Source organism: Pangasianodon hypophthalmus, chromosome 13 (assembly GCF_027358585.1).
Source record: "Pangasianodon hypophthalmus isolate fPanHyp1 chromosome 13, fPanHyp1.pri, whole genome shotgun sequence".
NCBI lineage: Eukaryota > Metazoa > Chordata > Actinopteri > Siluriformes > Pangasiidae > Pangasianodon > Pangasianodon hypophthalmus.
The window spans coordinates 9989696-10015804 of NC_069722.1; the positions used below are offsets into that span (position 1 = coordinate 9989696).

The window sequence follows — 26109 nt, forward strand, 5'->3', positions numbered from 1 at the left end:
CTTCGTGTAAACCTCCTGTTTCCACATCTAACAGCTTTTGTAACGTACGTTTTGAATGTACTAATTCTCTCTCCCTCTCTTTCTGCAGAAATACTCCTGGACGACTTCATGTTGACACACCCAATCTTCCTGGCATCTGACAAGTTTCAGCAGGTCCTGCTTCAGCAGTATCCTTTGCATCAGTTATGTGCATTTAAGGAGCATGTCTTCCAAACCATGAAAATAAAGAAAATAGAAAATCTCTTGGAAAATCTTAGTGTTTGTTTATATCATTTGTAAAGCTCACCGTGTACAGTCTGGAGGCGTTTTTTTGTTCCAGACGTGTAGCAACGGGTTTTGTTTATTTATATTATCAGGGAGAAGTTGGATTTTTGTAAGAACTGTAAGTCACTACTCATAGTGGGTTGCACTATAGTTACTATGGCTCTGAGTAAACTTCAGTTATAGAACATCCGAAGCAGTACTTGTGAAGCTAGGAAAGGAGAAGTGTTTTAGGCAATAATGCTACTCTTTTCTAAAGTTAGTATGAAGCCTAGCATGTGACATGTAAATCAAAGTCACATACATTTTAGAAGAAAAGTAGTGTGTATTAATTGTGTGGTGGGCTGTAGGCTTTACATGTTACCATTTCTCATCAGAAAAAAAAAACAAGAAACAAACTTAAAGTGACGTGAGCGACTTCCAAAGTAGGGTGCCAAGAAGTGCAGTAATAAGTCCATTGTTGTTTTTTTTTTCAGAAGTATTACAGAGGTACACTAAATGGAACGAGATTTACTCTTAGTAACATTGGAGTTAGTTGTGCTTTAGGATTATTGATGATACCCACAATAATCTCAGAAAAAAAAAATCATCACTATAACAATATCATGTTTTTGTACTGTCCACTGCCTTGTCCCCTAACAGGTTGTGTTTAAATACTACCTTTTATATAGAAAATTGAAACCAGGAATATACAAACATTTTGATGCCAAACATCTGCTTTGCCTGTGTGTGGTGGTTGTTTGGGGTTGTGTTTGTGCGTGTGAATAGAGGACAGCCATTGCCCCCAATCTCCTTGTATGACCTAGATTCCCAGTTTGAAGAGTCTGTCTGTCCTCTGAACTACAGTAGCTGAAGTACTGTAGGGACTCGTCTGCTCCCAGAGCATAAAGCTGGGAAGTCTGCATAGCTTCGCTGCTCCTAATGCCCAGTGTCTGCACCCAGTTTTTCTTCTGTGTCTGTGTCTCTCTCCCCTGATTATCTCACCTCCTCAAAACCCCTCTCCAGGTCTGGAAATCCAGGCCTAATCAAATCTTTTGTTGTAGAAACATGTCTGCTTCCTGTTGAACCTGAAGACAAAGGGAAAGCCCCTTGGCTCTCTTCCCTCTCGCCATTCCTGATTGGATTAGATTTTAAAATAGAACCCCTGTCTTTTACTTAGCACACACACACACACACACACACACACAGTGAGTGAGTGAGTGATGAAAACCCATGAGCTCTCTGTAACACTCAGCTGGTTTGCTCCACTAAGAACCAGGTGCCACTGAGCTCAACACGATGTTTGGATCTTTGGCAAGAGGTGGACATAAATACAGTTACTATATCTGGACTGTCATCAAAGGCAGCTTGTGCACATGTCCTGCTTGGCCATTTCGAACAGGAATAGTGGTTTAAATGTGGACAGGGTGTTAGGGAGTCACTCTTTAAATAGATCTGAAGAGCAGAGCTGGAGATAACCAGGGCAGCTTCAGATTGGCCTGAATGTAAGTTTGACGACAGAAAAACAAAACTCTGATCAATATATTATGTTCTAATCATACTGACAACTGCACAGGTGTGACTACGTGTTTTGCTAAGGCAACATTTTGTCTCTATGACTAAGATGCCTGACTGTTTTGTAATGTTTTGTCTGTTGGCGAATAAAAGTTAGCACTTCCTGTACAGCCCTGTTAATAACAAACTACACGAGATGAGGGAAGAAACTTGTGTGTGTCTTTGTGTGTGCGTGTAGACGTGATGGGTGTGTTCCTTTGCCTTCACCACTTCTCTGAGGTTGTAATTATGCTGCCTGGATGGCCACATGCTATTCTTTGTGTTTTTCCATGCTTGTGTCTGTTTGTTAGATGATCAGAGACGAATAGGATCACATTTTTGCTCATGTGTCTGTGTGCGTGCTTTACAGCAGGGCAATACAACGTGATATCGATATCACTATTTATAACGTCACTTTTCTAAAGAACGAGTATCAAGTGCCTTCATTGTTACTGAGAGGAAGTTAGTTGATTAGATGTTAATATGTAATTTTGTATCAGTAAAGTCCATCTGAACCTGAATGAAAAGCCAGGATTTACACATATACATGCAATTAGGCAACATCTCCATGCTGTCCTGCCACCCCAACTAGCCTGATTACTAACATTAGCTAACTTAGCTAGCTGGCTAAGTATCTGCTAATAAATTACCTTGAATTTATCAAAGATAGATATGAATGGGCTTCATACTGTCATATACTGTCAAAATATACCATAACATTGTAGATTTTTTCATCTCTAACATCAGCTAAATTAGCTGGGCCACTAGCAAAATGCTCACCAACCCACTAGCTAACAGCCAGCTAATCCTTGCTATCTACTAACATACAAAAAAAAAAACCCTGCATAAATACTTGTCATGTTAAAGAGAAATCACAACTCCTTTTCATGCGGAAGTCTTCCCTATGTCAGAAAACAGTTACAGCTTTACCTCTGAATGTTACAAAGCACTGACAGTAGAGACTCCTTCCAAAAATGGAAAATGTTTCCTCACAGAAAACTTTGCACATTTTTATCTTTTCAATCTGCAATAAAAGTCCCTCTGTAAGTTGTTACTATAGGAACAATAAAGTATTAGAACAAGTGCATTAATATAAACCTTGTAGTCGGAGCTAAAGTATGAGTTATAGAAAATTACTTGCCAATTTCTGACCAATCAGAATCGAGAGTTCACCAGAGCTATGGTTTGATATATTGTACTATATTGTAATTGTAATTCAGCTTTCTTATAACAGACCCTTTGGTCTATCCCAATTTACAATAAAAGAGAGATTGTAGTGTACACATGCATACGTGTTTGTGTGTCTGTTGTGAATTTGAGATACAGCCACATTCTCGTTCATCCTTTCTGTCTATGCTTACACGTAAGAGGTTCTCTAGCACACAGCAGCTAATGTCCACAGGTTTCGATGCTCCTTAACGGTGTGCTCAGGTTTGGAGCTGAACCCAAGCAGGGCGAGGGCTGGCCCACCTGGGATGGAGCGGAGAGGAAGCAGGCTGTGCTGAGTGTGGCCTTCCGCTACCTGGACACATACAGGGAACTGTTACAGGAGGAGGGGGACAGGTCCAACAGTTTCCCTAAGGTACAAATTTCAACACACACACACACACACACACATATACGCACACATCCACTCACACATCCGAGAGAAAAACACTCCAGAGGTTTCAAGTGTTATTCCTTGCAGGAGTCTATCAGCGTAGCCATGGCAACAAAACTGAGTCAGCACTGCCTATCTGAGGTCGTAATTGTTTTGGCCACTTTTTCCAAGTTGAACTTCTCCAGCAAACACACAGATCAGTTTTGTTTCCCTCGATGAATAAAAAAACATTAGAACTCCTGGTGGCTCACTAATTCCACTTGTTTATTTGCTAAGGTGTGTTCTCCTATTCTTACTTCCTCTTGATATAGGACTTGTACCTCTGTGCCGTGCAAGAACTCAGCCGCTTCCCCGAGCTGGTGGAGGACGTTCTAAAGCTCCAGCGCTGGACTGAGATCCTTCACAACCCGTGAGTGACCTAAACATAACGGTTACTCCGCTTTTGATCTTTTCTGTGCAAGTTAATAGCAAGCAGTATGTTGTTACACTAGTAACGAACATCATGGCATGATTTTCATGAAAATCCAAATTTTGCTCATTAACCCCCAAATCCAGCTTTACAGGTCCCTGCAATGTTCTAAAGGAAATTACAAAAAGATCTGAAGTGACAATCAACCCCCGACAAACCCACCCACCCCCCCACCAACCCCCCACCAACCCCTTCCTATATGTCTGGCTCCTTTCATTATTATACAGTAGCAAGCTATAAACTCCTAACAGGACATGCTGTAGCCTATTATGAACCACAAGGCCATGGTTCTGTGAAAATGCTAATTGGGAATGGAGTTGCATCTGGTAATTGATGTGTTCCTTATGTGATGTTAAATCCTTTCACCACTTATTGAAACCTTTAAACCCTGCACTTTTTAATTAGAGTTTAAAAAAAAAAAAAGATCCCTGTGCACACTATTCCTTCACTATTGACAGATAGCTTATTTATAATTAGGAACATTTGTGATTTATTTTCTATTTTTTAATTTCTTTTTTCCCACAATTGAGTCGCACGTGGGTGACTCGGACTCGAAACCAAGGACTTTCTGAGAAATTTCTTTCTGGATAAAAGCACGAACAAAAAGCAAATAAATTAGGACTTCCAACCAAAACACAATAAATGAATAAAAGCATTCTTTTCAGACCTTAAATGTGCTGCTTTGTCTGTCAGTTCCGTGCACTAATTTATTGCAGTGCTATTCGTGTGCAGCTCGCAGCAGTAAAGCACAACACCGGAACAAAAAGTGTGAAGCAGTGTTGAGAGCAGAGCTGTTTTCATAACACAGTTAAAAGCCCCCAGAAGGGGAGTGAGAAAAAAACAGGTAGGCTATCTTTGGTTATGGAAGATTAGCAGCAATAACTAAAATGTCTAATTTCTAAAACTATATCCAAAACACGTTACACATGGGGAGTTTGTATATCCTTATATAATAGAATAAATGCATTATCATTATTCATTATGAAAGAGTGAATACATTAATAGGAAACAAATGTTGATACAGCAAATGCAGTGTTGATAATTGTTACTCATTTGCTTTCTGACAAGGACAGATGTTCATTGTCATGTCTATCTGGATACACACTAGACATAAAATCTATTGTTATATCTCTTCCAAAGACAACACGAGAAGCATGCAGATGTGTCGTGATAGAAATGATTAACAATTCAGATTATTATCTTGAGCCATGATTAAACATGACCAGTGGAAGACCCTTCTCATAATAAGAGTTTGAGTCTGTTCCAGTTTTATATACTGTGGTGTTTTTTTATCAGTTTTTGTTTGAGCTGTTGTTTATTAATGCAGTAAAATTTGAGATTACAGAAAATAATAAATGTCCATTTTATGAATTTTCATTAGGCAAAGTATTAGGTAGAGTATATTGTTTTGATGGAGGCAGTTGTACTGGGGCTGGATTTGGGTGGAGGCCCAAGGAATCCACTGACATGTGAAACAATTTCATCTTGTTGGTTAAAAATATAGTTCTATCCCAAGCACATTGGTCGCTATAGAAGACGTAGTATGGTCTTACTTTGCTTCTGCGTAGTGATTTATAATGACGGGAAATTGTGGTTTTATAAGACATGAATCACAGCCAGAAACATTGGTTAGTCTGGATAGCAAGTGTCAATCTGTCTAGAACAATGGCTTGAAGTTATGAAGTGTTTGTACTCATGTTTTCAATACATGTGTGCAAATCAGTGTTATCAGTGTTGTTACATATAGTGTATATAGTATCTGAGATTAAACGAGAGTATTATACTGTATTATAATATTGCATTGTATTGTATTTTCCTAGAAATCCTCTGGCAGTGTTTTACTTAATGACTTAATGTGCACAAATTATATCTTAGCAACATAACTTGCAGCTTGTTTGCTAATTGAGAAGTCCACCACAGCTGTTTCTGATCACTATTAATGCAAGTTTGCTATACTCTGTTTTTCCTTAATATTTATTCAGTTGCTAATTGGGGCAGGTTGTGAGTCGTCTGGCTGCACGACACCTGAGAGCATCTGACACCACTCTGCATTCTGCGAGTGTAGAGATTTAATATAGTTTACCAGGGGGAACTGATGCTTTTCAGCACTGATGGGATTGGATCATACTTTATGCCCAGAGAATGCTGGACGGAGTAGATGATCAGTTTTGTTAATGTCTTTCCAATTAGCAGACGAGCTGCAGGTTGTGCTGTTGATATAAATTGTGCACATAATGCCATGTTTTCGTACTGTCTGGCAGGCCTCTGTGTTACAAGTTATGTTAAATTCCCTCATATTAGGCACTGCTGATGTTTTCTGTATTTTCTTTTTCTAGGGCAGAGGAGGACAAGGAGAGTCGGAAGAAGCAGGTGCGTCCACTCTTTCGCCACTTCAGACGCATCGACGCCTGCCTCCAGCCGCGAGAGGCTTTCCGTGGCTCAGACGAAAGTGAGTTCAGACTGCTTAATTAACTGCGTGACTTTTACAGCTTAAAAATAAAAAAAGGTTACAGTTAAATTGGAACTCCAGCTATTTGCTAATGGAGGAGTTCCAATTAGCACTGTATGTTAGAAGTGAGGTCATGGGGACACCCTATTTTATTATTGTTTTAATAAATTATTGGACTTCATTAGTTAGTATGACGTTATTGGAGATTTGACTCAAGCCAAGTGCTTTCCAGACTCACTAAGCAATTAGTCAATAAGCAATCCTAAAGAGGAAATAGCTGCTGACCTCACTGGCCCGCTGAGGCCTATTTATAGTGAAGATGTATGACCAGACCAGGAAGCAGACAGCAAACCAATATATTGATCAAGAAACAGTTACTTTTGAACTGTTGACCTTTTAGCAGTGAAAAATAAACTAAAACATGCTAATAAAATAGTGTGGGAATGACATCTCTCACTGCAAGAGAGAGATTTTACACTTTTGAGTAAACACTATTTTGAAACATGTTTTTTTCAATACAAAGTAATTACATTGAATTTTTTTCAATACAAAGTAATACAAAGCCCAAATTGCTTTGCTTAAGTTTGCAGGGCTTTTTGATCTAGTAGACATTTGCGTCTGTAGTTTTTTGTAGGGTGTACACACCCGACCACTCGTACGTGACCATCCGCAGCCGTCTGTCCTGCCGCGTTGGAGAGATTTTGGCTCTGGTGCGAGAAAAGCTCCAGTACAGTGAGGAGCAACCGACTCAACCAGGCAACCTCATACTGGTGGCTGTCACCTCATCTGGAGGTAAGTGTCATGGAACAACTCAGAATATCCAAGTATTCAACTCAGATCCAAGTATTAAGAGGGACACAGAATAGAAAAGTCAAATTTTCATCCAATTTAGGAGAAATTGTAAGAAACAATTTCCAATTAACATGATCCAATCAAGATCCAAGATCCAAAACCAAGAAGCACTGTACAAAACACAAAAAAAACAGGAAGTAGAAAGCATGGAAGAAACAGTTTGGTGATATTCATGTGTAATTTACTAGTTCCCTGTAAATAAATGCTTATAAAAATCCCCATGAAGTAGATGCCGCAGTTGCATATTTTATAGCCTGTAAGAGACAGTAGAAACACAGCTGACAGTAGTGTGACAGCCTTGCGGGCAGTGGACTGTGTGTGAGATGTGTTGACGTTTAGGTGTGCTCATCAGTGTGGGTTGAGTTCACATGTGTAACATTGACATCCTGCTGCAATCTGTGCCCTTGTCTTTTAACGCAGAGAAAGCTGTGTTCCGTCCCAGTGACGAGGCTGTCTTCACCACTCTGGGCGTCAACACGCACCTTTTCGCTTGCGAACCCTCTGAGCTCGAGGGCCTGGTGAGAAACATTGCACTGAGTCACCTGCATGCAAAAATGAAATAAATCCAAATGAAAAATGAGTAAGGACCAGCAGGCTCTAATTAACTATGCAGCTGATACTTTGCAAATTAGTGTCTTGGACTTTGTATTAGCCATGTTTGCTTTGTGTTTTAACTATTACTATAGAGCTGCACCGCGTCAGTGATGACGAGGTATTACAGGGGAATTTCCATTTCCCAATTTCGGGTCAGAAACTTATCAGGAGTTAAGAGAATTTGGTTCTAATATGGTTTTTCACTGCTATTTTAAGACAAAATACTTGACCAGCTGTTATACACACACCATCCACTTTATTAGGAACACCTGTTCACCTGCTCATTTATGCAATTATCCAATCAGCCAATCATGTGGCAGCAGCACAATGCATAAAATCATGGAGATACAGGTCAAGAGTCTCAGTAAATGTTCACACAAAGCATCAGAATGAAGAAAAAGTGTGATCTGTGTGACTTTGATCGTGGCATGGTTGTTCATGCCAGATGGGCTGGTTTGAGTATTTCAGAAACTGCTGATCTCCTGGAAATTTCACACACAACAGTCTCTAGAGTTTACAGAGAATGGGACGAAAAACAAAAAACACTGAGTGAACGACGATTCTGTGGTTAAAAACGTCTTGTTGATGAGAGAGGTCAGAGAAAAATGCCAGGAAGGATATAGTAACTTATATAATCACTCTTTACGACTGTGATGAGCAGAAAAGCATCTCAGCATGCACAAAGCATCGAACCTTGAGGTGGATAAACCACATCAGATTCCACTCCTGTAAGCCAAGAAACAGTATCCGAGACTATCAGGGGCACAGGCTCACCCAAACTGGACAGTTGAGGATTGAAAAAAAAAAAATCACCTGGTCTTTTTCCAGTCTTCAACTGTCCAGTGTCAGTGAGTCTGAATATTACAATACATTAATTTCCATATGAATGATGTGTGCTGTGATTTTACAAATCAGAGGTTAACTGTGAGTAATTGCTTTGTTGATAAGAATCAGATAAGCACAAGCCCAACCCTGTAGTTTCACCATGTGTGGAGAGTTCTCATAGGTGTGTGTGTGTGTGTGTGTGTGTGTGTGTGTGTGTGCATTAGATGCCCCTGCCTGAGGAGATCCACTGGTCCCCGGGTGACAGTAAACTCCATGACATGAGTGCAGAGGAAGTGGCCAACCAGCTGGTGGTGTTTGATTGGGAGCTCTTCAGCTGTGTGCACGAGGTCAGACAAAGCACACACACACACACACACACACGTTCCAGTTCTCCACAGCTGCCTCACCTTTCAGTCAGATAATAGTAGAAACAGAAAAAAATCACTGCATGGGCCAATCGGGTTTTTGTGTTTAAACAGGTGGAGTTTGTGTGTTATGTGTTCCATGGAGAGGAGGCTCGATGGCGCCCCCTCAACCTCGAGCTGGTGCTGCAGCGATGCAGCGAGGTGCAACACTGGGTCGCTACTGAGATTCTGCAGTGCCAGTCACTGCCTAAGAGGGTGCAGCTGTTGCGAAAGTTCATCAAGATCGCAGCTCTGTGAGTAAACTGGTGTATGCGTGTGTATGCATCTGTGTTTGGATTCAGTTTGGCTGTTATTAGTGGCTCATCCAGAATGAATAAGGCATGGCAATTAGCCTGTAGAACTCATATAATTATCACCTAATTATCTAATAATCGTTATTGGATTTCAGGTTTTCAGCGCATGTCCTAACAGTCTGGTGGGGTTTGTTTTAGGTGCAAGCAGCAGCAGGACCTGCTGTCGTTCCTCGCTGTAGTTTTGGGGCTGGACAACCCTGCAGTTAGCCGTCTGCGCCTTACCTGGGAGGTGAGCACCACCTTTCTTCCTCTCCCTCTATTTCTTCTCTCCCTTTTCTTCCTGTTTCTAATCTTCACTTTCTAATTTCCCCCTCTTTCACTGTCACAAACACACTTGCTCTCTCATATCTTGTTCTTCTCTCTCCCTCACTCTCTCGCTTGCTTGAATAGACAGACATGTACACACATACACAATCACACACACTTGTACATAGAATGTTTTTTTGCCTTCTTTCATTTGCCAAGAGCCAAGTGTTATTCCTGGCCCAGGCCTGTTAGCTGTAGTCATGGCAACTGAACTGACTAAGCAGCACCTTTTTAAAGGAAGCACTTCTTAAACACACCTTGCAATTTCAATGCAGTGACTTTTTAATTAATCCTTCATTTCAACCTTTTCCTCTTGACATATAGCTTGTGTTGAAAGGGATGAATGTTTCTGAAACATCCACGTTCTCTGCACTTTTTTCGGCAGGGCTTGCCCGGAAAGTTCAGGAAGCAGTTCCAGCAGTTTGAGAGCATTGCGGTGAGCCATCATATTATTCACATACCTTACTTAATCTCTCATACCATAGTAATTTTTTAAAAATGAAATGCCTTTGTATTTACAGTAATTGTCTTAAATGCAGTAGAGTACTTTGAATAATTCCCTGTTATTATGCATGCACAATACCACAATTGGACCTTCTCACAGAGGTCAGTGACGCAATTCCGCATTAGTGTGCTTAAACAGCAACAAAGTGAATCCTGATTTTATGTTTTTTTTGTATATCTCCATAGACACCTACTAACAGGGAAGTCAGTTAGAAGAAGTTAGGATTGCAGTAACTAAAAGAAAGGAAGGTGCCAAATACACCATCTTGTAAATATCTGTGTAGTCAGCACTTTAAACCAGAGGAGCTACACTATTTGGCCAAAAGTATGTAGACATCTGGCCATCACACCTACTGTATATGAGCTAGTTGGACATCACATTCCAAAACCATAGGCAATAATACGGAGTTTCTGCAAGATTGTGGAGGGTGTCTGTAGGAATTTTTGCCCATATATTCAAAAGGGCAATTGTGGGGTCAGGCACTGATGTTGGACGAGGCCTGGCAATTGACGTTTCAATTCATCCTGAAGGTGTTTAGTGGGGTTGAGGTCAGGGCTCTGCAGGCCACTGGAGTTTTCCACACCAAACTCATCAGACCGTCTCTTATGAACCTTGCATTTTGCACAGGGGCATTGTAATGCTGGAACAGGTTTGGGCCCCTGAGTTCCAGTGAAGGGAAACTGTAATGCTACAGCAAACAAAGACATTCTACACAATTGTGCACATCCAATTTTATGCCAACAGTTTGGGAACGCCCACATATGGGTGTGATGGTCAGGTGTCCACAAATGTTTGACCATATATTGTATCTCAAAGTTCTAAAATTTACCACTTTCTGCAGTGCAGGAGCATCGCAGGCATTTTCACGGCCCGTAACTGAGTACAAACTGAATGGATTATGCTTGTTTCTGTTTCCGTAAGGCACGTAGCTATACATCGCCTTGATCAAAGCATGACGTTCACTGTATGGTAAAAAACACACTTAATTAGCAATGTTTTAGACATTTAGACAAGGTTTACTTACCCATCACTGTCTTTGCAGCTAGACACCCAAGGCAAAATTAAAAAGAAAATTGAAAAAATTGAATGTTTTGATGAAACATATTTAGTGAAACATTTTTGTGGTAACCAAAAAAAATACCGCCTCATTTTGGTGAAATATATTTGTATTTTCTTAAATTTGAGGAGTCGAATTATCTTATTAGGCAGAAAAAAATCTATTCTGGCCCAAACCTATTCTTCGTAATTTTTGGCTGTTTGCCAGAATCCAGCCACAGCAACGCCTGGCTACTCTTCCCAGAGTCACGCACATGTGAAACCAAACTGTGACATGCATGTTCTTCTTCTTTTTATCAACCAACAAGTGTTGTGATTAAGGTTTATTGGTTGATAGACTTCAACTAAAAATGGAATGTATAATCTTAAATATTTGAATGTGGATTTTTACCTTTGAATACATCAGTGAAAATTATGAAAATTTGAATAGTATTTGTATAGTGATACCTGATCTGATAGTCATGCACTGTATTGAGTTCACACAGCAATAGATTAGAAATCTAGCTCATTTGTAAACTCTATGTCTCTGTGTGTGTGTGTGTGTGTTTGTGTGTTATTCAGGATCCCTCCAGGAACCACAAGTCATACAGGGACCTCTTAGCCAGTCTGAGGGCTCCACTCATCCCCTTCACCCCACTACTGCTCAAAGGTGAGACTCTGAAAACACACATCCTCATACATCGACATAACTGACATCTGTACGCATATCTACACATACACCTCATAAACATTACTGTACATGGTGTGAACCACACAAACACATTATGCATACACATCGTCCAGAAGCAGCTGTTGTCCAGATGTGCTACTATAAAGCTTTGTCCTGCTGAGGCGGCCCTGCCACTGCCTGATTAAAAAGCAACCCAAGCACCCAGCTGGGCTAATTAACACCTTTTGGTTCTCCACACACTGTGCAAGCCAGACTCAGAGCACACTTCCTGCTGGGTCTGACACTGACTCTGTGCTAACACCTTTCTCCTTACGATGTCCACTCTTACTGCAAAACACACACACACACACACACACACACACACACACACACAGTCCCACACACGCTGTGCTATTACAGATTTTTGGAAAACAGAATAATCAGCAGTCATGCCTCCAGGAAGTCATGCATTGAGCAAAACCCTTCCTGCTTATTCCTCTTTCCTGTCCAGTCTGACTGCTGCTCTGCCTCTTACTTGTTTCACCTCCCCTTCAGCTCCTTTTGACTCTCCTCCAGAACCCTGTCAGTTCAGCTTTACTATCAGACTCTGATATGAGCTCAGCATTGACAGAAGTGCTGCAGACATAACACTAGTTAAAAACATTCTTGCATCTGTTATTATCTAAATATTATTGTTTTGATGTCTGGGTACTACTCATTCTTTCACCATGTTATTGTAACTTCCAGGTAACCTTTTAAGTCTGCCTGTTGATGACGGTACATAATTAAATGCTGCGTCTGAGTTTTCCGTCTTTTCACTCTTGAAATCCGAGATTTTATTCACATACCGCTCACGTTCAGACTTTGTGTCATTCAAACTTGCTGCCTTTAATTGCTATTTTTTGGAATGCACACATTTGTGTTATGACACATAACAAATCAATAGAGTTGGTGGAATTGTACATTTCAATTATTTGAGGTTTTTCCTTGCAAGAGTGTGCTGGAGATTGGCTCAGTAATCAACCATTTTTGAAAAAATGTTTTTTATTTATTTATTTATTTTTTTTATAATCTTAACCCCTTGCGCCCTTCAAGAGTACAGGCAGATATGAGTGTGACAAACATTACACACATTGATTGACGTTGTTCTTAATGGAGGAGACCAAGATGCCTCTACACAGGTCTTCAACCTTGTTAGACATTATAGTAAGAGGCTCAGCGCTGTTATTTACAGTTAAGGTCATTCTCCCTCATTTTCTAAGGGTGCCGAATGTTTTGAAGTTCACCACGGCATGTTGTGGTGCATAGCCCAAGTGACCAAACTATTTATATAACTATTTATATTTTAGTAGTTCTCAGTAAGGTATGGTGATCCCAGACTTTCACACTACATCACCATATTAAACAGTCTTTTATTAACAGAAATATTTTGTAACTTTATAGAGTCTCACTCTACTGTTCATCATTCAGTTTCTTCAGTTGATAAATTATTAGTGGCTGTTCCAGATATTTGGGCCCTTTGGGAAATTGCTGAGGTTATCTTTGTGCCTCAGTGTTGCATTTTTAATGCCTGTTTACCAGCTCCAGACTGCTGAAGCCATGCAGAGTGGTGAGGTTATCTGAGGATGACCTAAACAACCCCTCTGTCTGTCTCTGTATTACTCTCTGTAATGAATCACCTGTATTCAGATATTCGCTCCTGGTGGTATGCATTGGCTTGTCCCAGCATGTTCATCTGGCCTTCTCTGCATCATAATGCAGTGGAGTGGAAGAGACAGAGCTGATCATGGAATGTTGCGTGTCTTTACTCTGTTTGTACTTTTTCATCTGATGTGTGCGAACCAGGAGAGCAGGTGACACATGCTGACCTGTCATTGCATTGCCATGCTTTAACCGTGTCCCTTTGTCTTTTTTTCCTCTTTTTTTCTATTTGTAGATCTGACTTTCCTTCATGAGAGCTGTAAAACCTTCCATGGGGAATTGGTTAATTTTGAGAAGATGGTGAGTAACAATGCACGTGCATACCCTGTTGTATTGCCAGCAGATCTGTAGTGAGTCATGTGTCATGACTTTTTTTCAGAAATTTCAAGGTGTCCCGTTTTTTTTTTTCTTTTTCTGTCAGCATAAAGTTGCAGAAATGGTGAGGAGCATCAGGCGGTACAGGAGTACTCAGCTAGGTAGGGTAATCCAAGAATGTATCTCTCTCTCTCTCTCTCTCTCTCGCACACACACACAAACACACACACACACACACACTCAGAGACAGAAACCAACTTGTCGAAAAGGATTACTGAAAAAAGCAGGACACAGCTCCACCCACAACATGCACACATGCTCGGACACACACCTGTCTGAGTGGATTAATTTTGGGGGAGCTCTGCTCCACCCTGCCACATCCCATCTGTTTAGAACAGCACAGCCCTGAGGGCCGGCAAAACAGCAAGCAGCACTTCAAAACACAGACACACACACCTATTACGCACATCTGACATAATAGAATCAATTGCTTTTAGTGCACGTGTTACTGCAAGGTCTGGTTTGTGTGTGTGTGTGTGTGTGTGTGTGTGTGATTCTGATCAGAAAACAATTTACAGTTTATTGTGTAACATTACTGTAGGGGTTTAGTAATAGGCAACCCCTCCGTGATAAGCATGAAAGAGTCAGTTTTTGTGTGCAGCAGCTGTGTGGCTTCCAGCACCTTCATTTACCGCTCACATATTTTCATTTAAAATCAAACCAATCAGACAAACAATAGCCGAGGCACCATGGCAACCATGACATCACCTCAGGCAATAATGTTGAAACTCGTCGCGTGCTGCTAAAGCACAGTGTAACTCAGCCTGATATACTATAATCACACTTTATACCTCCACACCCAGTATTTCCTTTCATTCAGTGAAGCTTGTCTTAGTTTCGTCAAACTGTTCACAAATGAAACAGATAAACAGATTTCCAAAAAGGAAATAAAAATATGAATGGTGTGCTTCTTTTTTTTTAATGCAAATATTCTGAGCTGCACAATATAAGCTTTAGAGAGAATCCTATAAATGCTGCCTTGGTCATTATATACTTGAAAACCTGTCACTATTTATCACAACCCTTTACTACAGAACTGTTGAATTCTGGATTCTGATTGGTCAGAACATCCTGATTAATTTTCTGTAACAGCAAGGCTCTGATTAGTGCCACCTGCAAGGCCAGTCACATGTTTATAATTTAATATTATTTATTCATTATTAATTATTATTATTAATTAATATTCTGATTAATTAATGCACTCATTTTAATGTGTTATCCCTACTATAGTAACAAAGTACACTGATGGAATGAGCCGTCAGTGTCAGCACTTTGTAAGTCATAGTTCTGTTTCATAGTCACTAGTGGTTATAGTATATCAGATTATGACATTTTAAAGAAAAAGGGGAAATCATTGGCACGTAGCTGTGGTTAAGTAGAGGATTCTCAAAGGCATTTCTACGCTACACAGTATGTATCAGAATAGACAGAATTTCTCTCAAACTGCCAGCAAAACTGTTGTGATGCCTTAAAAAACTTTTTGATGACTTGTATGTCTATTTTATATAAAAAGGTTTTTATTTATGAAAAGCATGAAAAAATATTTAGTACTGAAAAGGAGAAAAAAATGGTTTATTTATTTATTTATTTATTTACATTTCACAATTTTAAAGATTAAGTACAAAAAATGTAACCAAATAAGCTGCTTCCAGGCAGGTTGCAATTAAATTTATTTATTTTTTTTTTAATTTAATTTTAAAAAGATTTCATGATATCCACTATATTTCAGAAAAGCATATTTAGACAAAAATAAGCAAAATAAGGTATATCAATCAACTTTCTTTCGTCACTTATTTAAAATGATTTTCTGCTTTGACCAGACATTTAAAAAATGGTGATATTTCTGAGTAAATACTAAATTTTAATAAAAGCATGTGGGTGGAAGCCTCACTGTTTTCTGATCGTTCAAATCTTTTAACCTTAATTCTCAGGTGTTTTGAATGAAAGGAATGTAACTCATTTCCCCAAATCACCTTCCTAATCCAGATAGCTAATGTCCAAGATGACCGAGTTCATTCAGAGATCAGTTTACGCAGTGTAGTGTTCTAAGTCACACAGCCAGTTAATCAGAGACATGCAATGAAATGTTCACAAATCATATTTGAGGATTCGAGTTATTGCACCTGCTTGGTTTAATAAAACTCACGAGTAAGAGTCTGGCAGAAGAGCAAATAGGTCCGCCGTGGTAGAAAGCAGCATTCGATGAAGACTACACAAATTATTACCTTTTGTGTTGCACTGAACTGGATCCTGTCTGTCCTTGTCTGTATCCTATATAATGTATTTCACAAAAACTACACTACTAGAAATCAAGTGTAATATTTACTTAAATAAATGCTCTTTATCATGTTAAGATCTTTTTCTCCAAAAAAAAGGTCCACATATAGTACTTTATTAATGAAACTCTCCATATGTGAATATGTGAAACATGTTTTTCTGTAAGGAATCTGTTTTCTAGGATCAGGTCTGTATGAGAAGCTGAAATATGACATTTATCAGAACCTTGTCCCTCTGACTGAAGCGTGTTCTTCTGGCTTAATCATTGGAGTGCTTTTTCCACTTCATCCCCTTGAGTGGATTACACTTATTGGTTTGCGTTAAGGGGATTGCCGCTGAATTATACAGACAGTCGCTTCCAGTCTGGTGTAGAAATCAAGCCTGTTTGTTCATTCTCGTAATAAGCTTCAGGCTAGTCTCCTATTGGTTGTTAAAGGTCTTGTGAAGTATTACCTTGCATGTTGTTTTACATGTATCATGTTAGTTCTGCTTATGGCAGGTTATTTCCTGCTCTCGATAGAGCCAATGAACCAGTTCTGGTGTGTCAGGAGTAGGGTGCTACTGACTGAAATCTTCACAGTAAATTGAAGGAAAAATTTATTATGTTTTTTAAAAAAAATAAAATATCAAAAATTAAAACAAAAATCTCTTTGCACTTTTGTTTCCGAAAGGAAACAAAACAATCCTATCGCCTAATTGTTCTTATTTTAGTTTTAAGAACGTTATTTTTTTCTGTAAACTTCTTACACCCTCAGTGTATATCACACTGTTGAACTGAAAGAGGCTGTGAGGAAAGTTGGCACACAAAGAAACAAAGAAATAAATAAGTAAATAAATAAACAAGAAAAATGTGGCAGTGTGCAGCACCGCCTAACCAAAAATAGCTAATAGTTTATTTATGATCAGCAATTCCATGTTTGATAGCCATTGTTTATGATAAAATTACAAGCATTCTAGTGGTGAGAGTGGAGGCAGCAAAGAAACATGTTTACAGCAGTAGCAGATTACACAGCCGAAGTGTTTTTAGTGCAGTCGTGTCCCCTGCGCAAAGGCACGGAGGTTATGTTAGCATGATTTAGGGGGAGTTCAGAGGGAGGAGATTGCTAAATTCAGTTTTCATTTTTGGGGAGTTGCAGCCAGACATGACAGGAATGAGAACCACTGGACTAAGGAATTTGATGAACAGTATAATAGGTGGAAATTGGCATTGGTATTTTAATTTGCAGCAGTGACCATAACCATCTGAATATGCCGACTAATTGTGAAAACGTGACACGTGACTACATGACTAAGTGACACACCTAATCAGGAGCAGGGACGAACCTGAGACTGTGCAGGGCAGTGCATTCCAGCCATTCTGTGAGATTGCTACTGCGCATACTAGCCTACCTGTAATGACATTTTCAGCATCCTCTGATGACATTATTGATGCGAGGATGTCAAAGGACATCAGTTACAGTGGTCCAAAGCCTCCCATCATGGCCGCTGGCATTTCGAGCAAACTGCAGCACATCTGAGTTCTGTGTCCACCTCAATGGGTTTGAACTTTCAAATGTGAGTCAGATGTAGGCGTTAATAGCGCTGTAATCACATCTAATGTGCACTTCCTGTCCAGAAACAAAGAAGGAGAAGAGCATATGCTGTTTGTGGAGTGGCTTGAAACGGCACTTGTGCTTATTAGTCTTTAAAAAAAAAAAAAAAAAAAAGAAAACGTTTTGGAATGATTTTTTGGTTAGGATTTTGGTCGAGGGACGCTGGTCCAGGATCAGTGAAAAACAGAACTAAAAGTCTGACAGGCTGTGAATGAACAGGGGAATTGCACGAGTTTTTTGGAGATGAGAGAGGACAATGTGTAGCTATTCATAGCTCTTCTTTCCTCTCAGGCACAACACATTCTCTCTCTCCTACTCTCTCTTTCTCTAAGTGTGTCTTAGCAACGGATGCTGAACTCCTGCAGTCAAATGGACCTGTGAGTGTTGGTGCAAGGGGTTAAGAGATTTTATATCAATGTGGCCACCTTGTGGTGGGATTGAGTATTTTAGGTCAGTTGCAGATGCATTACTCCAGAATGAAGTATTGTCACTGCTGATGATCTGGTACCAATTTCAGTCTAATTATCTTGAACCATCTCTGTCAGTGTTCTAGAGGTCAGGCTCAGACTCTCCTGAGGTGTCTGAGAAATCATTGTATACATGTATGATCATATTTCTTTTAGGGTTGTCAGAACAAATTTCTTGGAATTGTTCAAATATTATTTAAAAGCAAAAAAATCACTTTAAGATCCCATGTTATGCTTTTAGTCACCTAAGTCTAGCATAACATTTTCTAAATGTTTTGACCAGATGTTGCATAGTGCAGGAAAAAAGCTTTGAATAAAAGTGTAGTATGTGACATTTTCACATACTCATTGAGCACTTTATTAGGAACACTATACTAATACTGGGTAGGGCCTCCCTTTGTTCTCAAAACAGCCTCAATTCATTGCTCTGAGATTCTGGTCCATGTTGACATGATTGCATCAGGAAATTCCTGCAGATTTTTCAGATGCACTTTCATGCTGTGAACTTCCCGTTCTACCATATCGCAAATTCAGATACAGTGACTGGGAATTCCACTGAAGAACACTGAACTCATTGGTCATGTTCATGAAACCAGTTTGAGATGACTTTTGATTTTTTGTGACATGGTGCATTATCATGCTGGAAGCAGCCATTAGAAGACTGTGGCCATGAAGGGATGCACATGGTCAGCAGCAATACTCAAATAGGCTGTGGCATTCAAGCGACGATTGATTGGTATTAACGGGCCCATGACAACTGCCGTTGTAGCTCAGTGCACTGCCTGTATGTCAGAGTGATGTAATGGTGATGATGTCAAACATCAAAACCAAACTCAGGTTGGCTTAGGGTTAGAGAAAATAGTGTCATGCCATTGTCATAGGTTTTCTTAAACACCTCAAGTGAATTTCATATTTCTGCTTTAGAACATATACATTGTGTAATGATTGTCACTGTCAAAGCCTTCACTATGTAGCCATGTTATAAAGTGTAAACATTATGATGACACATCAGCTTGACCTCAAAACTGACAAACACAGTCTTTATTACAGCTGCTGCCTGTTGGAAAAGGCTTTATAGATGGTTATGTAGCTTCCTGTCAGTTCTTATGAATGGCTTATGTATGTGTCATGTAAATACATATAAAACATGTAAAATCAAGATAAATATCAGTGATATAAAACACTACTGGGGTAAATAGAAACAGTGAGCATGAAACAAAGAAGTTAATGATATAATTTTAACTTTGCTTTGCTTAATTAAGCAATACAGTTTTCACCTCCGGTGGTTTTTCTGATTCAAAATTCAGTTTTTTCTGTCTAAAACTTTTGGCTCATTAATATTCAGATACACTCGAATACTAAATGTTGTAAGTAATTAAAATTCAAACACAATATTTAAACGGAATTTGTCAGTTTAGTCTGAATTGCTGCATCTGTTCTCTCTCTGTCTCCCTCATAGTGATGGAAGCCGAGCCGTCTCCCTCCCACCTCCAGACCAAGGCGTACGTGCGCCAGTTGCAGGTCATCGACAATCAGAACCTGCTTTTCGAAATGTCCTGCAAGCTCGAGCCCAAAGATATGTAACAGGGCTAATCATCTCCCATCCTGCCATTCAGACCCCTCCCTCCTCATAACAAACCTTTCTGCTTCTCCATCACAGCTGGACTGCTGGAAGAGTAGTGAAATCGGTCAGGATATACAGGAGGAACTCCTGCTTCTCGAGTCTGTACTTTGGGACAGAGTTAAATGTTATACAGCACGCTTATTCACACGTCTGCAACATTTCAGTGTTTATTTCACTCAGTGAAGACCTTCGATCAGTTCCACAGAGGCTTTTCTCAGATTTTTTTCTATATATTACTTAGTTTTTTCTTTGGTTTTCACTATTGTTTGTGAGATCTGTCCAGTTTGCACTGCCATCAGTGGAACTGAAGCGAATGTGATGGGATCACACTACATTTCTTCTGGATGCTTATGGACCTGACTTCACCTCTTTTACCTCACACAAAAAACCCCCCAACTAAAACATGAGACAATCTGACCTCGTGGACTTTAATATGTCTCTACTTTTTCCTCCCTTCCCTCCTACGCAAGCCAACAAAGGCACTTGGCACTTACTGTAACCCCGCAGCCCTCAGCTCTGTGTTAAACACACACCCTCCCTACCACGAGTCGCCAACCCAAGACCAGCTCCTTCATGCAGCATTATCAGTTAAGGCCTCAGCATGTTTAATGCGAAGACGACGTCGACCAGGGTTGAATGAAGTTGAAACCGTCTCTCTGTGGTTTCTTATTGGTTGTTGTGTACGAATGCTCCAGTCGCAGGCTTTGCTGCGTAGCATGTTCGCCCAGTTGTCGTGTGTGTGACATGGCGAGCATCTCTGCACGAACAAGTCCATTTGCTCTGCAGTTAGGTCATGTTGTTCAGGGAAGATGTCCAAACAGCGTCTCCATATGAAGTATGCTGAGGCCTTTAGCCACCTTGAGTGTTTGTCACAGAAATTACAAACTCTTAGTTAATCTGCAAGTTTTCAGTATATTTGTATTTATGTATCTCAGTTTTCTTAGATTCTCTTAGAATTCAAACCAAACTCACTCCTAATAAAGACAGTAATTGATAGCTTGATTAACTGCTAATGAATTAAGCTCTTACCTGATTCTTCTTTTGGACTTCACATCCTGTATGTGGTATTCAATGCCATGGCCATTAAACTGCTCTCAAACACAGTTCATCATCTCTTGCCTAACCCTAAACGGAGCCATCATAAGCTATAAAGCAACCCTGCTCTCAGACGGGCCGCAGGGAAAACGTCTAACCGCTGCTGGCTGCTTTAACTCGTCTCGGATGCGACTCTCTCAGGATTTTCTTCCTGCTGAGAACCTTTTGCAGAGGCCTGTCTGAAAAGCCTCCGTGTACATATGTTCATGTAAATAGCTAAATAAATATGAAGACTCTATTTTATGTATGAGAAATAAGATGGACATTCAATGAGAATATTTGTTTTGTATATCCGAGGGGGTAAAAACGTATGTGTACATTTTAAAAACAGATTGAGAGTCTAATGTTCATGATGAAAGAACTGTACAGCATATCTTCTTCTTGGTTTTGTTGCATTGCAGTTTTTATTTGGTTCCTAGCTGTAGTAGATGATGTGTATATATATATATATTATGGTTTTGTTGATTATCTTTGGTTGTATTTTTTTTTTTTTTGGTTTGTTTTCTATTTTGCGATTTACTGGAATTGTACAGCATGTGTTCGCTTCAGTTGGATTTTATTGTTTTGTTTTGGTTTTTTTTTTTAAAGCGGGTAATCTACAATCTCTGGGTGTTGTTTTTTTGGTTTTTGTACAGAAGTCCGTGTTTACAGTGCCCTCCTCTGAAACTCAGACGTGTCCAGTGAGGCGAGAGGAAGGCGGGTCAGGAGGAGGCGCTGCTCCGCCTCCATCTCCGAAAAAAAAAAAAATAAAAAATTATCCCAACAAATCTTAAATAAAGCCTCTTCTGATGAGCTCACGAGTCAAACTTTGTGTTTTAGAAATACTTTCTAGCAGTGGTTGTGGATTTCATGCTATATTATAACTGTTTCAGTGAAGACATCATACTACAGTATTAACTGCTGAAGTTTTCACTTATCTGAAACATACACAGTGTATCTCCTGACAAGAATAACACTCTATCAAGAGATTTATCAAGATTTTTATGCCAAAACTGCTTAGTCTTTATGATTAGTGCCAGAATGACTTATAACGATATTGTGACACAAAATATTTCACAAAATATTCGCTATATCTGTTATGCATTGGACGCATGAGACTCCATACACACTCATAAAAAATTCTCATCTCCTCTCATTATTCAACACATTTTTGCATTTATTGTTAATGACAGTAAATTATGCAAGATGAACATGATGCTCCTTTCAAATGGAACTTTTTTTTCTTATTTATATGGTTGCAACTCAAAGCAATAAAAAAAGAAAAAACCTCAATGGTGAAGGAATGGAGTCAAGTTTTAGTTCACGTTAAAATGAGTAACACCCTTACACCAGCATGAGGAATGAGTTCCTCTCTGTACACAGAAGCAAGTGAACCTCATAGAAGGCTACAACGTTCGCAAAAGCAAGTTGAGTGGAATGTAAGTTCTGAATGTTTGACTAGTGTTTCAGTGCTTTGATAATCACTCAGCACGTAGCTTGTCCTGCTGTGTTTCGTCCTGATAGTGCTCTGTTCTTTACTGGCCCATCCATCAGGAATTCTGATACAGGATCAGGTCCTACTGCAGTAATCACATTTCTCAAAAGGCAAAAGCTGACCCAAAATGAGCATGTATGCTCTAGCACACAAACTTAATTCTGTTCTGCTGATTGTGTAAACAGCGACACACTGAGCACGGAACGAATCCTTGTGCCAGAAAGAGAATAATGGAATTCCAGTGTCCTCCTGGGACTTGATCGCAAAAATGAGTCCTGTATGTTCTCCGGAATAGGTCCATGTACTTGATACTCATTCAACCTGAGTGGATCATACGGAGGTGTACTGGCACAGATGCACAGCTGGAGCAGAGACAAGCTTACGTCATGCTGACTGTCATCAAATCAACCCCACTGTAGCATGTAGAACTCAATGCATTTACACATTTTTTTCCAGTTATGAATGGTGTTCTATTTGTCTATGTGCAAAAATATTCAAAAGAGCAGGGAGGAAAAAAAAAAACAAATGGAAAGAAAAATAGACCTGAGGTAGTTCAGGGATTGTATTTATGTATCAAACCTCTCAAGAGTAAAAGCGCTGCTTTACGATGAGTTCCGCTTGTCATACTGATGAATAAAATTATGCATGGCTGAGCTGGGACGCTTGATACATACAGACCCTGGACTATCGCAGTGTGCTCTGTTACGATTCTTCTTGCATATGTGCACAAAATTCAAATTGGATCCAGAGCAAGTGAATGATGCGAGATCTATTTCCACACATAAAAACTCTATTTATACTCTACTGACAATAACAAAGCCCATTATATATTGTTGCAGAGTAATAATTGTTGTATCACTAAAATATCTGTTAAAAGGTCGGATAAAACCCCAGACGTCGCTTTCAATACTGCATCATAAGAGACATTTTATCATCACAAAACATAGCAAGTGGAAGCAATGGATTGAATTAAATTACATACATGAGAAAGCCATGGAAACTACAGCTAATGCATTCGATCTGCCCAAACTAATACTGTCTTTCCAGAATCAATGTTCAATCCATTTAACTGAAATTTAGAATAAACATATACCAACAGCAGAGCTTCTTTCTTATTGCAAACAGAGAGAATATCTCCACACCAGTCCTTAAAGGATTACACCAGGAGGTTTGAACTAAATGCATACAGTTCAAAGTAATTGCAGGTCGACAGTCTCCCAGACACGTCTTCATTAAAAAAAAACAAAAAAACAAAAAAAGACTAAACAGCGCCTCACGCAAGAAAACGTCTGGAGTTTGCCACCATGCCCTTACTGTGAAAAACACATATTTGTTCAAAAATACCAGATTTATCCTTTAATGCTATGACTGAGCTGTGATCTCGTCTGTGGACGCTGGTCCAAAATCAGATTGAAGGCCAACGTCTACCTAAAAGCTGAAAATCTAAATTCCAGTTTCCCAAATTCGTTTGACTGAATACAATAATAAAATCTGCCTTGAGGTCAAGTAGGAAAAAAAAAGAAAGCTGCTCACCAATAACATCCCAGAAAAAGCTAAAAGACTGCAAATGTACGGTTATCATTACACTGATAAGAGAGTTACTTTTGATCTAATAATGTTTAACCCCTGAAACTCCCAGGAACCATAGGCAGGTCCGGGCTTACATTCCTCACTCTCATAACTACACACCTTTCCTGTTACAGAATAATGCATAGTAACTACCCAATCATGTGCTTTAAGATAAATAACTAATACAGCGGGACATTTGTTTGGAATTTTTAGATGAAGTGTCACTGTTGTATTACTCTGCAGTTTGACACAACCTGTCATTTACTGGACTTTTAAGAATAATCTGGTGAGCAGAGATTTAAAAAAAAAAAAAAAAAAGATAGAATTAACCATGCAAGGCCTCCTGTTACACAGCTTCTCTTTGTCATTCATACACTGATAGTGACTGATGCGTGAGGGAAATGCAGGAGACAGCGACCCAGAGGCCTGAATCACACGACACACTTCCAGTAATACTGTCCAGAGGAAAGCAAAGTGTGAAATGTAAGTCTTGGAAGGTACATCAAAATCATCAACTTACATGAGTCTCACACCCTGTTTGCCATTTTGCTTGACAAAAAATGCATGAAAGAAACACACAACTCCACCTGTGCCAGTCTAGAACTGGGAAATTAGTTTACGTTCACTTTTACTGTTACCCATCTGCACCCTGGCATTACCCCCTCCCACAAAGCACTTCCTCCACCCCGTCTCTTCCCCTGTTCCCCTACAGCTCATTGCTTAAGCATTTTAAATACATTGAAGAATATATACAAACACCATCAGCTGTTCTGACACTGCTGTACAACCCACAGCAACTCATTCTGCCACAGATGATGCAAAAAACCCCCAAAAAAAACAAAAATAAAAAACAAAATTGGCGAAAACCAAAAGTCTGTTGCACAGATTTTTCTTTTCCTTAGTTCGCTTGGCACCAGGTCCAGGTGGCGTGTCACTCAAATGTGCTGTGAGTTGCCAAGACTAAGCTGTGTAATGTTTTATAGGGCCATTAAAAAAAGAAAAAAAAAATCAAATTCAAATACTGTTTGAAAGCAAAAACACGTCCTACATTACATGGGTTGTCATGAAGACTAGAGGTGAGCAGGCCTGTGCCACACGTCTGGCAGGACATTATGATTTCTCTGTCGCGCCCCTTTTCCCCCAGTAACATCCCTTTAATGTTTCTTGCAGTCATTTGGTTGTCCATTGTTGCATGCCACAGGGGAAAACATGCAGGAAGGAGGGACGGCCAGGGCTGAAAGACTTTTCTCCTGCTCTCTCCCTCGTTCTCTATACTCCCTGTGCAGGTTTAGGAGGGCTCAGAGCTCTTGAGTGCACCCACCTTCGTTTCTAAGTCTGTGATCTAAAGAGGAAACAGCAAAAATGGAGTTTTCTAAATGTGTAAAACTCACTTGGTTAAATCTAAGACCCTGAATTCAATACTCTTTTAACAGGCCCTTGATGACTTCCCCTCGTAACTCAGAAGTGTATAACAGCTACATCACGTAAGTGACCAGATATTAAAATAGGAACACACTTGACAGTGGTGACTTGTCCACAGGGGCAGTTGAGGCAGAGCCCCACCATATATGTCGATCGTTCACCAAATGGTAATTTTCATAAAATCCTTATTAGCTCCATCTCTTTTTAAATTCCACTGAAATACTAATTACCTCTTTTGAGTGACCAATGATTTAAAAAAAGTTGGACATATATAAGCCGATGTTCCATTACCTGCTCTCCTTTCTAGATGTTGAGCAATCGTGAGGCAGCACGCTCACTGCCCCATTCAGTGCCACAGAGTTACTACTGAACCTAGTGGACAAAAATGGGAACAGCACCAAGTGCGAATAGAGGCTCAGTGGGGTAGGAATAACACTGCCCCATGCTCGCCTATCCAAGGGTCATCTAACCACCCTAACGTGAGCTAATAAAAATAGTAAGGGCAAGTCAACAAGGGCATGTTAAAAAAATAACGAAAAAGAGTCAGTATTGCACACAGACATAACTAACAGGCAAGAAAATCAGACCATAAAAAATACTAAACAAATGAATTCCTCTATTGAAATTAGCACACCGAGAACAAGGCCATTCTGTTGCGGTGCATCTTTTTAAAATTGTAACAAAGGCTGATTTCTG

The 26109-nt window shown here is 39.7% G+C and overlaps 2 protein-coding genes across 2 annotated transcripts in view; one reads left to right on the top strand and one right to left on the bottom strand.

Moving 5' to 3' along the window:
* rapgefl1 (Rap guanine nucleotide exchange factor (GEF)-like 1) overlaps positions 1-21740 on the top strand; it is a 43302-nt gene extending 21562 nt beyond the window's left edge. Inside the window, exons 2-15 of the mRNA XM_026916700.3 lie at positions 89-167; positions 3226-3376; positions 3706-3803; positions 6200-6312; positions 6937-7104; positions 7585-7682; positions 8808-8930; positions 9063-9241; positions 9440-9530; positions 9993-10043; positions 11730-11817; positions 13754-13818; positions 13940-13994; positions 19689-21740. Of these exons, the coding sequence (XP_026772501.1) occupies positions 89-167; positions 3226-3376; positions 3706-3803; positions 6200-6312; positions 6937-7104; positions 7585-7682; positions 8808-8930; positions 9063-9241; positions 9440-9530; positions 9993-10043; positions 11730-11817; positions 13754-13818; positions 13940-13994; positions 19689-19813 (1484 nt within the window). The 3' untranslated portion in view covers positions 19814-21740. The remainder of the gene's footprint in view (positions 1-88; positions 168-3225; positions 3377-3705; positions 3804-6199; positions 6313-6936; positions 7105-7584; positions 7683-8807; positions 8931-9062; positions 9242-9439; positions 9531-9992; positions 10044-11729; positions 11818-13753; positions 13819-13939; positions 13995-19688) is intronic.
* Positions 21741-24296: 2556 nt separating this feature from the next.
* The window catches only part of ppp1r9ba (protein phosphatase 1, regulatory subunit 9Ba), a 42793-nt gene continuing 40980 nt past the window's right edge, over positions 24297-26109 (bottom strand). The window contains exon 11 of the mRNA XM_026916517.3: positions 24297-25333. Coding sequence (XP_026772318.1) covers positions 25280-25333 — 54 coding nt within the window. The 3' untranslated portion in view covers positions 24297-25279. The remainder of the gene's footprint in view (positions 25334-26109) is intronic.